We start from the raw sequence: 15,328 nt of genomic DNA on the forward strand, positions 1-15,328 counted from the left end.
CACGACAGACACACAAAATATCAGGTGAAAAACGGTCTGATATTTTGAGTACCTCCTATGTAACTCATATGGTAGACAGGTGAAAAAGTGTTTAATTGAAAAGCCATATTAAACTAAATTAAATTGAAACAGAAATCCCGTTAGAGGACAGGGAGGATACGTCCATAATAGTAAACGACGCTACAAACAATTCACACGTCGCCTTAATGTAACAGACAAATACACGTATTTATGTAGTTAACTGAGACCCATGTTACTATGGAAAACCCTGCCGAGTCTTCCACGTCGCTATTTGTTCCATTTAAGAGGTAAATTCAAAGTGCAGCAGTTAAACAATTCGAAAGGCAGCAGAATCTCCGCTCTGTGTGCATGCGCGCTCCCGCGGCCAGGGGATACAGATCCTGGCGGGGATAAGTACATTGGCACGACACCGGCTCCCTGGACTGACGTGACCCAGCTTGGGTCTCTGGTCTCTGAATGAGACAGTTTCGGGAAGTGGCTTCATGCACGCTGCTTTACATCGGAGGTGGAAACCCCAAACTATGGTAGAAATAGGGACACATCTGCCGCAGCATGCCCCCAGCAGAGCACATCATTATTAACCTGCTGCAGCAGCTCCGTGGACCGCTGAGCACTCGTCTCTGTTTTTACAGCGAGAGTACACACGACGCCATGCTTCAGAACTCCGTGTGTTTGAGTCTGACCCATAGACTGGAAACGTCACATAACAGGAATGTCAAACTAAATTAGTGGTTTGAAGTTTCCCCCCAATTAGGAAATGATTGACAATAATGATCAATTCCATCTAACAATCAGGTTGACAAAACGTGTGGCTGAAGATGCGTCCATGAAGTGCGTGTTGCCCTCATGTTTAATAAACACGTTTTATTTCGCTTGTTATTCCAATCTTATTATTAATGGGAAGTAGACCTAAGGGCGACACGCTGCCAGCAACACATTTGACGCCCTAGGTTGCCTATAGCAATAGGCACCTATAGCCCTGCGTCAATCAACTACCGATCAGACTCAAACAGAAGAATGAAAGGAGCAGAAACAAAGCTGTGTTAACATCTGTTTTACTATAGAGGGCAGCATTGGACTATAAAAAGCTTCTTATCTCAGTTTCTTGGTGACTATTTATGTTTAATGGACACAACACTGCAGGAATATACAGTCAGACTACTTGTGTCCCCTGAGTAAACCTCTCTGTTTAAATTTATAAACAATATAATTGATATGATTTTGTTGTTTATGATTAGAGACTGAATGTTGCTCTACTGTCAGTTGTTGCAGTTAAACTGACAATTGCATTTCATATTGCCTATATGTTTTACATTGTTGCCACTAGCTATATGTAAACTTTTACAGCTTGTAAAGTGATAGTAACACCTACATCCTGATCATAATGTAGGGCTGTGATCAAAATTTAAATTCGGTGTAATAGCACCTAGCTAAAACTGAATAAACAGTCATGATTTCAGTAACTGATGAACAAAAATGCATGAGTGAAGTTTTGATAATAAATATTCTGCAGCCAGTATGTTGAAATCTACACATTTACAGAAAGTGAAGTACAATTATGAGAATATAAGGTGCCAGTTCTCATTTGCTTTAATCAGACAGACAGGAAGCAGTATTTTCCCCTTTTGTACATCCTTAACAGAAAGAGGAAGTTTTTAGTGTGTTCACATGCAGAGCTCAGCTTGCAGTGTGAGGAGAGGACCTCGGAGACCACGATGGACGTCTACCAGGAGGCTGTGTGTTATCTGGAGTCGCAGCATGTACCAGGTGAGGCAAGGGGACATTGTGTTTTGTTACTGTCTTTTCTATAAAAAAAATAAATGAAAAAATCCAATCTGGAAATGGTATTCATTTACTTATTTTGTTTGTTGAAAATACATGATCTTTTCTAAAATTGTGATATTTCGGTGTAAAAGTGTAAAAGAAAACTAATTCAAAGATCTTTTTGTTCATTTAGGAACAACACTAATTTAACAGGGGGAAGCATATAGGGGAACTGATTTAATATTCTTCCCCCATGCTAGTACTGCATGCTGTGTACTATGTGTGTTGTTGTGTAGTTGAAGCAGAGACTGAAGTCCTGGCGGAGGATGTGTTTCAGGAGGAGGCAGTGTCCTGTTTGCTGTCGCCTCTCCTCCCTAAGAGCATGGACTTCCCCGACACCCCCGTACGTTTGCGTTCCTTCACGTTACAGATCTAAAAAGCTTTTCATTTTTATGATACCAGTTGTAAGGTAGAGAGGAATACATGGAACTGTATGTACAGATGCGCCCTAAAACATTTCAATACTACAGAAAAGATACAAGCAGGTCCTTGAGTTTTGCTTTTGCAGTTTAGCTTTTATTTTGCAAAAGAATAATACAAAGCTCTCCTATCTACCAGCTAATCATTGACTTATATTTGAGGGAATTTTGAAGAATATCACTAGGTACAAAAAGTAAATGGAGCCATGTATATCCAACTGACTCCATACCTTCAATAACTACAAAAAAACTAAAATCAATAGGCCTTTATTTAACCATTGGGTTTTGTTGACATTGACTTCACCTCCTTGTTTTCTTGTGACCCCAGTATGTAGAAAAGCATTGAAGTAAATGACAGTTTTTAAACTACATAAGGACATATTTAACGTTTTATGTGTTGTACTGTATATGCATGAGCAAATTCCTTTTGTTTGCCGAAAACTCATTTAACAGAGAAATTATTTTGTGTGTGATGACATGACTATCATCAGTGTCCAATAAACATTTGTCTCCAGAACATCTTTTTTTAATTCAATCCTGTAAAAATTCTGACTTTGTAGAATATCTTAACTCTTGGATAAATTTTCTTTGACTTGTCCTTGGCATTTCAAAAGTCATATTGCACCATGTGCAATGTCACTGACTGAATGAATCGTCAGAACACATTATGAGACTGACTTAAGGGAATTTATTAATTGTCTGTGACTTCAGACGTTAAGCAGCCCGGAGGAAATGCTGGAGAGGAGGCTGGTGGTGCTGAAAGGCATCCTGGAGAGTGAGGAGGTTTATCTCAGAGAGCTGGAGGCCTTGTTGATGGTACCACACACACACACACACACACACACACACACACACACACACACACACACACACACACACACAAAAATAGGTTCTCTTATTTTAACATCAAAACTGTGGTGTCAGCTCATTTTCTAATCTCTCTATTGCATATTGCAAAAAAAAGTTTAATTTGTAATACTGTTAAACTTCCCCTTTGCTGTTCTCCTATCACAACGCAAAAAAAGACATGCATTTTTATTTTTTTACTTTACCTGAATGTAAAGGAGGTAATTTGTGTGTTTGCTATGTGTTTAACTGAGTATGAGCAGCTGTTGCCTTTTATGCATTGTGTAATACAAGATTATGTGCAGAACTCACATCCAATGTCTTTATTGTTCAGCTTCCTTGTCAAACCACAAATGGATTTTTCTGCATCAGAGATGAGGTTCCCCTTTTTGTTTTTTAAAAGATAGATAGCACTCTCATGTCTGTTAATATGAAGCTACAGCTAGCAGCCGGTTAGCTTAGCTTAGAACAAATACTGCAAACAGTGGGAGACATCTAACCTGTCTCTGTCCAAAGCAAACAAAATCCATATACAAACAAGCTCACAAATGAACATGTATCTCAAAATACAACAATTTACTGTTTTTTGGGACAATGGGCCATAAAACTTCCTGAAGTCTCTGCTTGCCCTGAAACTGGTCCCAGTTAAAGAATATAGCTAATGCTAAACCAGCAGTATGTTAATTAGTTAACTTCAGAGATGCCGTTAAGTAGATTTTGTTATATTTGGACAAACCCAGGCTTTTCCCTGTTAATTAGCTCATTCTTTCATTCATTTATTTATTCTAACTTTATTTAAACTCAAAAGATCATTGATGGGATGGCCTTATAGATATGAAGATACCAGTGGTCAGTTTTCAATTGCTTAATGAACAGAAGAGCAAAAATCAGCATCATAATATCGCACTGTGCCATCTGCGTACAGATGGACAGGACAGTTTACCAAAAATAAAATTATATTATTGATATAGATGGTGAAAAGAACTGGACGAGGATGAATGAACAGTTGTGGAACATCTTTTCTTACTGATAAAAACTCAAAATTGTAGCTTCCCAAATGAAAAGATTGTTGTCTTTCTGATAGTATAGCTCTTACAGCAATTACAAGCATTGAAACCTCTTAACGTTCACTGTACCGTGGACAGCACGCTTTGTTTGCAGTTATAAAACATAAAGTTTAAAAAACGTCATTACTTTTTTCTTGTGCCTTTATCCACCTTGGTGATATTTACCCAAAAACCTTTTTTTCCATACCTAGCCAACAGTTCAAGGAATTAGAAAATCCAAGCAATTTTTTACTTGAAGTGTAGGGCTGAATTTCAACCAAAAAACGGTTAACAGTTTTCCTTTTGCAGACTTTGAATTGCGCCTCCCTTCTCACCTGACGCTTCCACATGCTCATGAGAACGCATATGAGCAAATCTGTTCACGGGAGGCGGAGATAGCCCTGGGGAATACCAATCTGACGCGATATCGGCCCACGTGCAGGAGATTGACATTTGCTGGGACCAATGACACTTCCATGTTACGAGACCCTCGTACATTTTTAGCCAATAAGGAGCTGATTCAAAAAAGCATTGGAATACTGATCTAGTGATTAGTGCTTTCTCCATAATCATGAAGCATAGCACATCCTGAACAATTTATAATCACTTATTTCTATATATTATATTTATGTATATAGTTATTTCAAGTATGTGTGTGATAGATGTTGGAAGTGAGAAGTGCAGCATTTTGCACTTTTTTTGGCTTTTTCTTTGCACTTTTCAAATGGAAATAAGAAAAACGGACTGACATATCTATAGAAAGAAATTCATGTAAAATCCATTTTTGGGTCTTTTGGCCTCTTTTTTTCTGTAGTAAGCTGAGATATGTGGCTATGGTATTGTGTTATCTGTACAACAGTGTATTTTAGTAAGTTTACAGATGTATGACTTGGATGGAAATAAAAACCCTCCATTCTATCCTCTGTAACTCTGTGCCAGTAAAAAACTTGAGAGTGTTTCCTTTCCAATGAAATCAGGCATACCCCAGAATGTCAAAGCATATGGGAGCTGTACAACTTTTAATTTGGGTATGCCTTTTAGACCAAAAAGCATGGAATTTCAAGTGTTTCTTAAGAGGTCAAAGCCAATATTATGTGACCTCTACAAGAGCAATCTACAGCTTTGGAAATATCAACAAATAGAGCGGCACAGTGACTTAAAAAAAATAGGGCTGATACAATGTAATTTACGACCAAAGCAAATGCAGTTGTAGTACTGTGCCCTGCTCTAAAGCCGGACTGAAACTGGCTCAAAATGGAGGCTCCAGACAGAAATACCTTTAATTGATCATTTATTAAAGATTCCAGGACTTTTGACAGACAGGGCTGTTTAGATATTGGTCTAGTTGTTGACACAGTTTTTATCAACTCCCTTATGTAAGGTACAACATGAGCCAACCAACTCTAACGAACTGCTAGCTGTAGCTTCTTATTAACTAGATTTGAGAATGGTATCAATCATCTCAATTGACTTCTGCAAGAGAGTGAGTAACCATAACATATTCTCTTTGAAAGTAAAATTGTCTTTGCTGTTATTAGTGTTTCAGTTGACATTTAATGAGAGCAAATAAATGCTTAACTATATTTGATGTGTTAGGGTTGACTCCTGATAAGAGTAAAAATATATTCAAGGCAGGACGTGATTGAAACAAGTGTGTTTTCTTTGTTATTTTTTTTTTTTGAATAACTTCTCATATCTATATATGTGAGAAATTAGTCAAAAGGTCAATTTATTGTTTGTGCTGTTGTCACTCAGCAGTAAGGGTGGGCATATTGTTAATGCAAACATACTGTTCTTTAGCTGTGGTTTATGTGACAGAGTTAAGAGTCTGTGGAAACGCATGCAAGTGAAGCTTTGATGGTTTTGTGAAATGTGAACTGTGAACTCAATTCTTCTTGTTCTCGCCTCACCACAGCCTATTTAATTTTTTTCTGAGAATACATTTATAATAATAATAATACATTTTATTTATAATGCCCTTTACATTTCACAGGGAAATGAAATACAGAATACAGAAATACAAGCTGGTGTGTACTTCTCACCCAGCTGGCCTTTAGCATCTCTGCTTCTAATTTGTTTTTTCAAACTTTTATTTTCCTATAGCCCATGAAGGCTCTGCGTGCCTCAGCCGGTACCTCCCAGCCAGTTCTGTCCACTCAACAGGTCCAGACTGTTTTCTACCAGGTGCCTGAGCTCAGAGACATGCACCAAAGCTTCTTCTCTGGCCTGAAGGACCGGCTGAGCGCACACTTCCAGACTGAGCCCGGTCCTGGTGTGGAAAGAGAGATGAGCTACACAGGCTTTGAGCTGATGGTGGGGGACCTGTTTCTGAAAATGGTAAGTTCTCTAGAGTGTCAGGACTGTTAGGTTCAAGGACTTGAGTGGAAAAGATTACTCACGGACACAAGACTTGGTTTTCTTTGGTAAAGGGGAATAAAGCTTAAATGCATTTAGCAGTCTTCCAAAAATTTTATTCCCTGCTCGGCCTTTTTATTAAGTGGTTGTTTACAGAAAGTTAATTTACATAATGGGTGTAGTATATATTTGTTTAACATAAATGTGGGCAAAAAACCTCATTGTTTTACATAGAAGTGGGTTAGTACATCATATTATCTGCTATACTATTGGTTAAAGAGAAACTGGGTGTATCAGGCAAGCTTTAAGGTTAACACAGTTCCCTGAGGTTTTAATAAAGAAACAATAGCTCATTCACACAGTCACAGCTGCAAATTAATCTTATCTTACCATACTGGCCAGACCCAGGAGCGTCCGGCTCTCCTCGTCTCAGTGTTCTTCTTCATTTCTCAAGGTTTCAAAATATTCACATGATAACTATTAAACAACAAAATCTGTTCAGTTCTCATACAATATAACTTTGTTCAGTCTCCACACTAACTGTGTTAACTCTAGTGCTTGTATCCTCTGTCATGCTTTAATTAGGAATTTACAAAAACATGTCTCTACTGAGACTGGTTGTTTTGGTTTTATGCCCCCCAAATTTAAAGTTTTGTTTCATATCTGTCCTCAGAAGTTGATAGAAACCAAAAGAGACACAAAAAGAGAGTGGTTATTGGACTAGCATGCTTTAATGTTCATGTTCACTTCATTTACATTGTCATTTTATGTCATTGTTGTGTTTAAAGCTAGTTCCGTTGTTCCAAGTGGCCAAAAAAATCAATTAATACTGCTTTAGCAAATATTTCCCCCTTTATTTATCTTCATGTAAGAAGCTTTAAGGTTGACATTTTTATTTTACACTGTGACATCATCTCAATCATTTATATTCTGTAACAGCTCATTCCAGCTCCTCATTTAAGCTATATAATTGTTTACAATGAATACTAAGGAAATATAAGTTTTGAGCCTTTAAACGTATATCCCCATAACTCACCCTGACATATTTGGGTTTTTGTAAACCTTTTTACCTTTATTTTTGTAGTAACAATTCCACTAGAACTAGAAAATCGTTTGGCAGATGAGCATGACTTTGATGACAAATTGATTAAAAATGTCCTGCATTTTTGCCTTTTTTTATCATACTAGTTCTTTACTTTTCAAAACAATATCATTTTTATTCAGTTTTAGTTCTCAAAAATCCTTATTTCAAAACAAAAATCCAGGCATTTTTTGCTGTGCATTTCTATGTTTCTAAATTTTCTCCATCATTATTATTATTGATATATAATTCATGCATGAGGGTGAGGCTAGGGTTTACCAATTCACAACTCCCATAGGCTCTTGCTTCATGAAGTCAAGGAAAATAGATTTGCCTAGAATGTACAAGTAAAAACTAGTGAACTCCCTATACTGCTTGTTGGATCGCCACTGCTTCTTCAAAATGGTTGTTTAGTTGTGGTTTTATGTAATTTTTGAGATATTTTAATATTGTGGTATCCTAACTGGTTTATCTTAACTGTAATTTTGAGTAAAAAGAATGCTTATCTGTAAGCTATATCATTTACTTACTTAGGAAGAATAAAAGTTCATTTTCCTTATCCTGCATTTGAAGTTAGCTGCTAATAAGGGATGTTCTAGCAGAAGGCGCTATTACATTGAGTTCTGAATTAGAGTATGTTATGCTGACAGGATGTTGTCTCTAGGTGTAGAACAAGACCGAAGAAGTTGTTGCTAGCTAAAGACATGTGAAAGTAGCTTTGTAACTTGTACAGATGTCATGCCTGTCCGTTTGTATCAAAGGATTTGGGATGTTGTGGACATTAAGTTCTTTCTTAGAAGATATAACATATTTGATGATGGATTTTTTCATCTTCTTTTTACGAGCAATTTGTCATGGCCCCACACACTTTTTATTTTTTTATTTTGGCTGATTATACTTAGGTCAAAGCTGGGTGGAATGATAATCTAATCTAATTCTAAGATCACCAAATAGCATTCACAAATATGAAGGAAATTGTTCTACCCTAAAAGCTGCAACAAAACTACCAGGAGAGTGAGGGAGATGTCAATCAAGCCCATCTTGTTCAAACCCAAAGTCCTGAGAAGAGGCCCAATAAGGCTAATAATTGAAAAAACCTGTGTCAAGCTGCCTTTTGGACGCCCAAAAAAAGTAATCTGATAACAATACTGTGGATTTACAGTAGTAACAGAAGGAATCAAGTAGTAGTTTTATTGAAATACTTTTCATTAAGAACATTAACTTCATTAGTTTATCTTGTTCAAATACAAACTGTCAGTGTTTTTATGCACAAAAGACACAATACTCTCCAGATCAACTGCAACCTTAGATCAACCCTAGCATACTGCATAGAATTTTGATTAAACAGTTCCATACTGTACAATGCTACATACTGCATGCTGCGTTTGTCAGAAGTATGTAGTAGGCAGTTTTGACTACAGCCATTCAATTTGTTCAATGGTACACATCCTGTTTTGGAAGAAAGACATTTCTGACATTTTTTTTTTTTTTAATTCACTTTGTTAATCACCAACTTTAAAAGGTGTTTCAGCCCCCTCCCTCCATTCCTTCCCGCCATCCATACCATCTGTTATTCTGCCTTCGCAGGTGAACAAGATAGGTCTTTACGGTGGTTTCATCGAAAACTATGAGGATGCTGTTGAAGTTGTTCGCAAGTGCACACAATCAGACCCCCGCTTCCGAACCCTGGCCCAGGTACCACTAGTTTTTCTCTTCCAGAGGAGCACCTCTAAAAAGTTGTGTAGAAGGTTATCCTAACCAGTCTCATGTCATCTCTCCAGAGCATGATGTCTAATAACGGCTCAGACAAAACTCGGACCAAATACACATTTGAAGGTACATACTATAAATTACTGATTTTTTTATAACATGTAAATCTGTCTTCTACTTTGTTTCAGCAGTTTAGAGTGGTTTGTTAATCTTTGTAACTGTAGTAACATAGTACCAGTGCATGTTGGGAAACAGGAAGTAATAACGGATGCCAAATCCTCCAGCATCGAGCATCCACAGACAGTGTTTGATTGCTCCTTTGTTTTTACAGGTCTACTATACAAGCCTTTGGACAGAGTAACCAAGACCACACTGGTGTTGCGTGTGAGTTAACAAATCTATTTGTTAAGCTATTAACTTTATTAACTGAAAATGCAGGATGACTAGAAGAGGGTAGAAGGCATTGAGGTGAACATCAAATGCGTAGCCCCACTCTACATCAACATTTTTGCTGGGATGTTTCAGCAGGTATTTGTTGCTGATAACCCACATGAGGGTGGATATGAGAAGGCCAACTCCTGTCTAGTCTATTAAGCTTCTGCTGTTATTCTTTTATGCTCGTCTTTTTTTTTAATTTCATCAAGATTTTGATTAATAAATTATTGGAGCACAGTACCAGGACTTAGCCTGGAGTTGTATCTTTTGCTACTTTACTTTTTCTTCCTACTTGAATTTCTTTTTTTAAAGCAACCTCTGTGATCTTGTAGGACCTCCTGAACACGACACCAATGGAACATGGAGATTACACATTCTTACAGGAAGCTCTGCGATTGTCCCGCAGCTTCCTGTCTGGTGTCAACGAAAGCTCACAGTGCAAACGAGAGGTCACTCTTAGTCACGGCATGGTGAGGCTTACACTGTGTAAATTCTGGCCACAATGTACATTATACACTCACCTATAGGATTATTAGGAACACCATACTAATACTAATGCGTCTGACCCCCTTTTGCCTTCAGAACTGCCTTAATTCTACGTGGCATTGATTCAACAAGTGCTGAAAGCATTCTTTAGAAATGTTGGCCCATATTGATAGGATAGCATCTTGCAGTTGATGGAGATTTGTGGGATGCACATCCAGGGCACAAAGCTCCCGTTCCACCACATCCCAAAGATGCTCTATTGGGTGGAGATCTGGTGACTCTATGAGCCATTTTAGTACAATGAACTCATTGTCATGTTCAAGAAACCAATTTGAAATGATTTGAGCTTTGTGACATGTTGCATTATCCTGCTGGAAGTAGCCATCAGAGGATGGGTACATGGTGGCCATAAAGGGATGGACATGGTCAGAAACAATGCTCAGGTAGGCTGTGGCATTTAAACCATGCCCAATTGGCACTAAGGGGCCTAAAGTGTGCCAAGAAAACCTCCCCCACACCATTATACCACCACCACCAGCCTGCACAGTGGTACCAAGGCATGATGGATCCATGTTCCCTTTGTTCACGCAAAATTCTGACTCTACCATCTGACTGCCTCAACAGAAATCGAGACTCATCAGACCAGGCAACATCTTTCCAGTCTTCAACTGTCCAATTTTGGTGAGCTCTTGCAAATTGTAGCCTCTTTTTCCTATTTGTAGTGGAGATGAGTGGTACCCGGTGGGGTCTTCTGCAGTTGTAGTCCATCGGCCTCAAGGTTGTGCGTTTTGTGGCTTCAAAAAAATGCTTTGCTGCATACCTCGGTTGTAACGAGTGGTTATTTCAGTCAAAGTTGCTCTTCTATCAGCTTGAATCAGAGGGCCCATTCTCCTCTGACCTCTAGCATCAACAAGGCAGTTTCGCCCACAGGACTGCTGCATACTGGATGTTTTCCCCATTTTACACCATTTTTTGTTAACCCTAGAAATGGTTGTGCGTGAAAATCCAAGTAACTGAGCAGATTATGAAATACTCCAACCGGCCCGTCTGGCGCCAACAACCATGCCACGCTCAAAATGGCTTAAATCACCTTTCTTTCCCATTCTGACATTCAGTTTAGAGTTCAGGAGATTGTCTTGACCAGGACCACACCCCTAAATGCATTGAAGCAACTGTGATTGGTTGATTACATAATGAGATATTGAACAGGTGTTCGTAATAATCCTTTAGGTGAGTGTAAAGTGTTCGGCTGCTTATGCATGCACCCATACTTGCTGATGCCCAAGCTTGTGACATCTTGCTTACATCCCAGAACATGTTGTGATTACTCCAGAGGCGTCAGCTGATGCGTGACGGCTTTGTGGTGGATGCGAGCGAGGTGGAACGCAGCCTGCGCCATCTCTTCCTTTACACGGACCTTTTGCTGTGCACCAGATTCAAACAGGCAACCAGAGGGTGAGTGCAACAAGAGAAAGCACAGAGACTTGTAGAATTTGTGGTGTATATTTTAAGAGACAGCCATCTACAACACTGCATGTATTCTTACAGGAAGCAGGACCAGTACAGGTTCTGCTGGTATCTGCCTCTTGCTGGTCTCAAACTTCGCTGGGTTGCAGACCAAGAACGATCAATAGACGCTAACCTTCGCTTGCACACCATAAGGACCAAGATGTACCTCCTCCGACAACAGCTACACGCAGTATGTGTATGTGATAAACACACAGAGAAGAGTATGACCAGTGTTTTTAACAGATGAGTGAAATATAAAAATGTGTTTGTGTAAAGAAGGGGTCCAAGGGCTTGGCTTTGGCAGCTCGTAACAGGAAGAAACTGGAACAAATGGAGCTGATGCTGCTCACACACGCCCCTGTTTACACTCTGGAGCTGCACAGTCCCAGTTGCAAGGTATACACACTAGGGGTGACACGTTTTTAAAGTGAATAAAATGAGCTTTCAATTTCGAATGTTGAAATCAAAAGCAGTATCTGCAATTACCCCTTTATTTTCTTTTCTTTAAACCCACACCTTTTTGCTCACATCCAAAGGAAAAACAAAAACAGGCACAGCATAGCTTACAGGCTGGTTGCATGCAGCTAAGTACACAGGGTAATGTTAGCTTTCCGGTAGCCTGCAGCTGGTGACAACAACCTGACACAGGTTAAATAGCTAGGTTTCCCTACCGTTCTGTCAGAACTGAAGAAGTCTGAAGGATGATAGACAAATCGTCTTTGAAGCCCCTTTTAACCAAGTCCAGTTGCCCTTGATTTTAACCCTTCCTTGGATTTTTTTTTTTTTTACTTTTGACCTTAAATCCGAAAGTTAAATCGATTCCCAGACACACACAAATACACACATTGTCACTGATGTTGCAGTTTTGAGTAATAAATTAAAGTAATCTTTTTCGCCTCAATACAGAGTCACACTCTCCTCTTCTCCTCACTGTATGAGCTTGAAGAATGGAGAGAAGCCATTCACAAACTCACCGCAGACAGTAAGTTCACAAGCCTGGGAGTGTCCTGTATTGTAGACCCAAACACTTTCTTCTTAGGTCAAATATGCATCATTCCAGTGTGCAAAATGGGTCTTTACTTCACACACTAAGGAGAAATGATAGATGTGGACATACTCATTCTCAAAAGCAGATGTCTTGTCATCACAGTGCAGCAGCTGCAAAAGGAACACTATAGTCCTCTTTGAGGTCAATTCTACATAAACTGTCTAGGATCAAGTTGATGTTGGACAGAACAAGTGAAACTATTTTTTTCTTCATCTATGCCTGTTTCAGTCTTAACTGTAAACTGAATATATTGGGATTTACAACGTTGGTCAGACTGTTTAAGGCATCACCTTGAGCTTTAGGAAACTGTGGTGATGGACATTTGATTCCTGACATTGTATAAACAAAATGATTAGTTAGTGAATCAAGTAATAATAAGCAGATTAATAAATAATGAAAACAATCATTAGATGAGGACCTATTCATGATTTGTTGACACAATACAATTATGCTGGGTAAACAGGTTTGATTAGTACTATATAATATAGAAAATAATATTTGTTTATAGTCTCTGTGCCAATGCATATTAAAGGTGATACAGATTGATGGTAAAAAACAATATACATTTAAAATCTAATTGTGTTATATAAATTACTCTTTTTCATGAAATTATTTGCTGTGAAAAAAGTTTATAAAGAATTTTTAAAGAATATAAGTCATATTAAATGCATTAAATTGCTTTAAAAATGGGAACAATGGAAGTGGGGGCCAAAAACTTCAGCAACTGTCTGCTACACCACCTAATCTAGATGTTAGTCTGTCAATTGTCTATTACTAACAAGCCTCTTTAAAGACCCAAGTCTAATGTGGTGTTTTTCTTTCCATTAACGATTTTCTTATCGTTCTGTAAGCTGTTTTATCTGTGTTGTTTTTCAGACATAGAAACTGTCCCTCCAGACCTGCTCACCCTCACTGGTGCATGTGTGAAACTGAGAATGACCCAGCAGCCACCACTTCACAGCACAAACGCTGGTACAACTACTATACCGACTTCTGTCCTCTTTCCTTCACTACAGAATCACATCCTGTGACGTGACATACAATACTCTGTGACTCGGTTTCACCTTTTGATCTTTTAAAGCTGGCCTCAAATCTTTTTCAACCCTTTTTTAATGTCTTTCTCGTCTTGCTAAGATTCATTTGTTCAGGATGATTAAATCCAGTGAGCTTCAGGATGTTTTTCTTTGTCTCTCTAGTAGAGAACGAGGAGTCTTTGTGTGGGACTCTGAGTATTGCCATCCACTCTGCCTGCGGCCTCCAGCAACCAGCCTGTATGTGATCTTTACTGTACATATGATTTAATTACACTAAATCCCCAATTAGAGTATACGTAATTTGGTTGATAGGTCCTGAGGTGAGCACATCCTCTATCTGAATGATAACTAAAAGGCCAACTCATTTTGTAAATTTTTTCCTTCAGGTATGTATGTGTGTGTGGAAGTGGATGGCTATGAATTTTACGATAAACATGCCCAGACACACTCATCAGTCCACAGCCTTAACCCACATTGGGACCAGGTTAGTTCTTTTTTTAAACAAAATAATTAAATGTATATTGCCCTTTAAACTTAAATAAATGTGAGTTAAAACTGATATAAAAGACAGATGATTTGTTAGCCAGTCCATGGTGGGATATGACTTTTTCATGTCTAGACAGCATCCGACATGTCCGGCTACAGGAAGATTTAAAAGTCGGTACAGTGGCCAGACAATGAAACGCTTTAAACATGATCAGTGGCAGTAAAATCTACTATAACTGGCTGCCAGTATCAAAAGGCTTAAAATTAGACATGAACGCTCCTATTGTAGCTTTGGGACACCGCTGTCATTGTTAGTGGTAACACCACGTTCTTTCTGTCAAACAGGAGCTGTCGTTCCAGGTGGACGGGGCACAGCACCTAAGGGTGTTCTGCGTGAGTCAATCAGATGGACAGGATGATACTGTCCTAGGCAAAGCGTCTGTAAAGGTATCAAGAAGGATGGCACTTTAGCTTTATCGCTTTGAATCAAAAATGGGTTAAAATGACTATGCAATGTGTCATGGGCTATTTCCATTCAGCTTAAACACTCCCAAGAAACCCCAGGTTACAGCTGCTTCATTTCCATGAAGTTTACAGGGAATTTTTTGAAACTGCAATACAAGAAAATGAGAAGTCTATATTATAAATCAAACCCACATGCACAATATCAGTGTAAATAACACCACTTATCTTACATGGCACTGTAGCCGGTATGATAAACACAATCAAGGTAGTTGAAACATAAGCTAACTTAGCCTAGGACAATTAAATTAGCTTCTTAGCTGCCTCAATATGGTTACAAAACTAACAATGAGCAAAAAACCTAATGTTACACATTGAGAAATAATCACAGATGTTGCCTTAGCAAAAAGGGAGGAGGAAAAGCGATCCACTCAGAAACAGACGACTGGTAGATCTCACACATTCCTGTAGCTGATTACCATAGACATATAAAGATTAGACGCCGCATTGGCTGCTGAGCGCAAGATTTCCAGCCGCCATCTTGGACCGGTCATACTCGTTACTTA

At 38.7% G+C, this 15,328-nt stretch overlaps 1 protein-coding gene across 4 annotated transcripts in view; it reads left to right on the forward strand.

Annotated features, from left to right (window-relative positions):
* The first annotated feature begins 1,012 nt into the window (after positions 1-1,012).
* Positions 1,013-15,328, forward strand: part of si:dkey-33c9.6 (active breakpoint cluster region-related protein) — an 18,585-nt gene continuing 4,269 nt past the window's right edge. Inside the window, exons 1-16 of one of the 4 annotated variants that reach the window (XM_034856593.1) lie at positions 1,013-1,788; positions 2,046-2,188; positions 2,976-3,080; positions 6,260-6,493; positions 9,180-9,287; positions 9,374-9,428; positions 9,634-9,686; positions 10,070-10,207; positions 11,557-11,678; positions 11,772-11,922; positions 12,009-12,128; positions 12,639-12,714; positions 13,657-13,752; positions 13,977-14,051; positions 14,201-14,298; positions 14,646-14,747. In XM_034856593.1, the coding sequence (XP_034712484.1) occupies positions 1,737-1,788; positions 2,046-2,188; positions 2,976-3,080; positions 6,260-6,493; positions 9,180-9,287; positions 9,374-9,428; positions 9,634-9,686; positions 10,070-10,207; positions 11,557-11,678; positions 11,772-11,922; positions 12,009-12,128; positions 12,639-12,714; positions 13,657-13,752; positions 13,977-14,051; positions 14,201-14,298; positions 14,646-14,747 (1,728 nt within the window). In that variant the 5' untranslated portion in view covers positions 1,013-1,736. Of the gene's footprint in view, positions 1,789-2,045; positions 2,189-2,975; positions 3,081-6,259; positions 6,494-9,179; positions 9,288-9,373; positions 9,429-9,633; positions 9,687-10,069; positions 10,208-11,556; positions 11,679-11,771; positions 11,929-12,008; positions 12,129-12,638; positions 12,715-13,656; positions 13,753-13,976; positions 14,052-14,200; positions 14,299-14,645; positions 14,748-15,328 lie in introns of all 4 variants that reach the window. The other 3 variants (XM_034856594.1, XM_034856595.1, XM_034856596.1) reach the window with 3 other exon arrangements.

This window comes from Etheostoma cragini, chromosome 19, assembly GCF_013103735.1.
Source record: "Etheostoma cragini isolate CJK2018 chromosome 19, CSU_Ecrag_1.0, whole genome shotgun sequence".
NCBI classification, from domain to species: Eukaryota; Metazoa; Chordata; class Actinopteri; order Perciformes; family Percidae; genus Etheostoma; species Etheostoma cragini.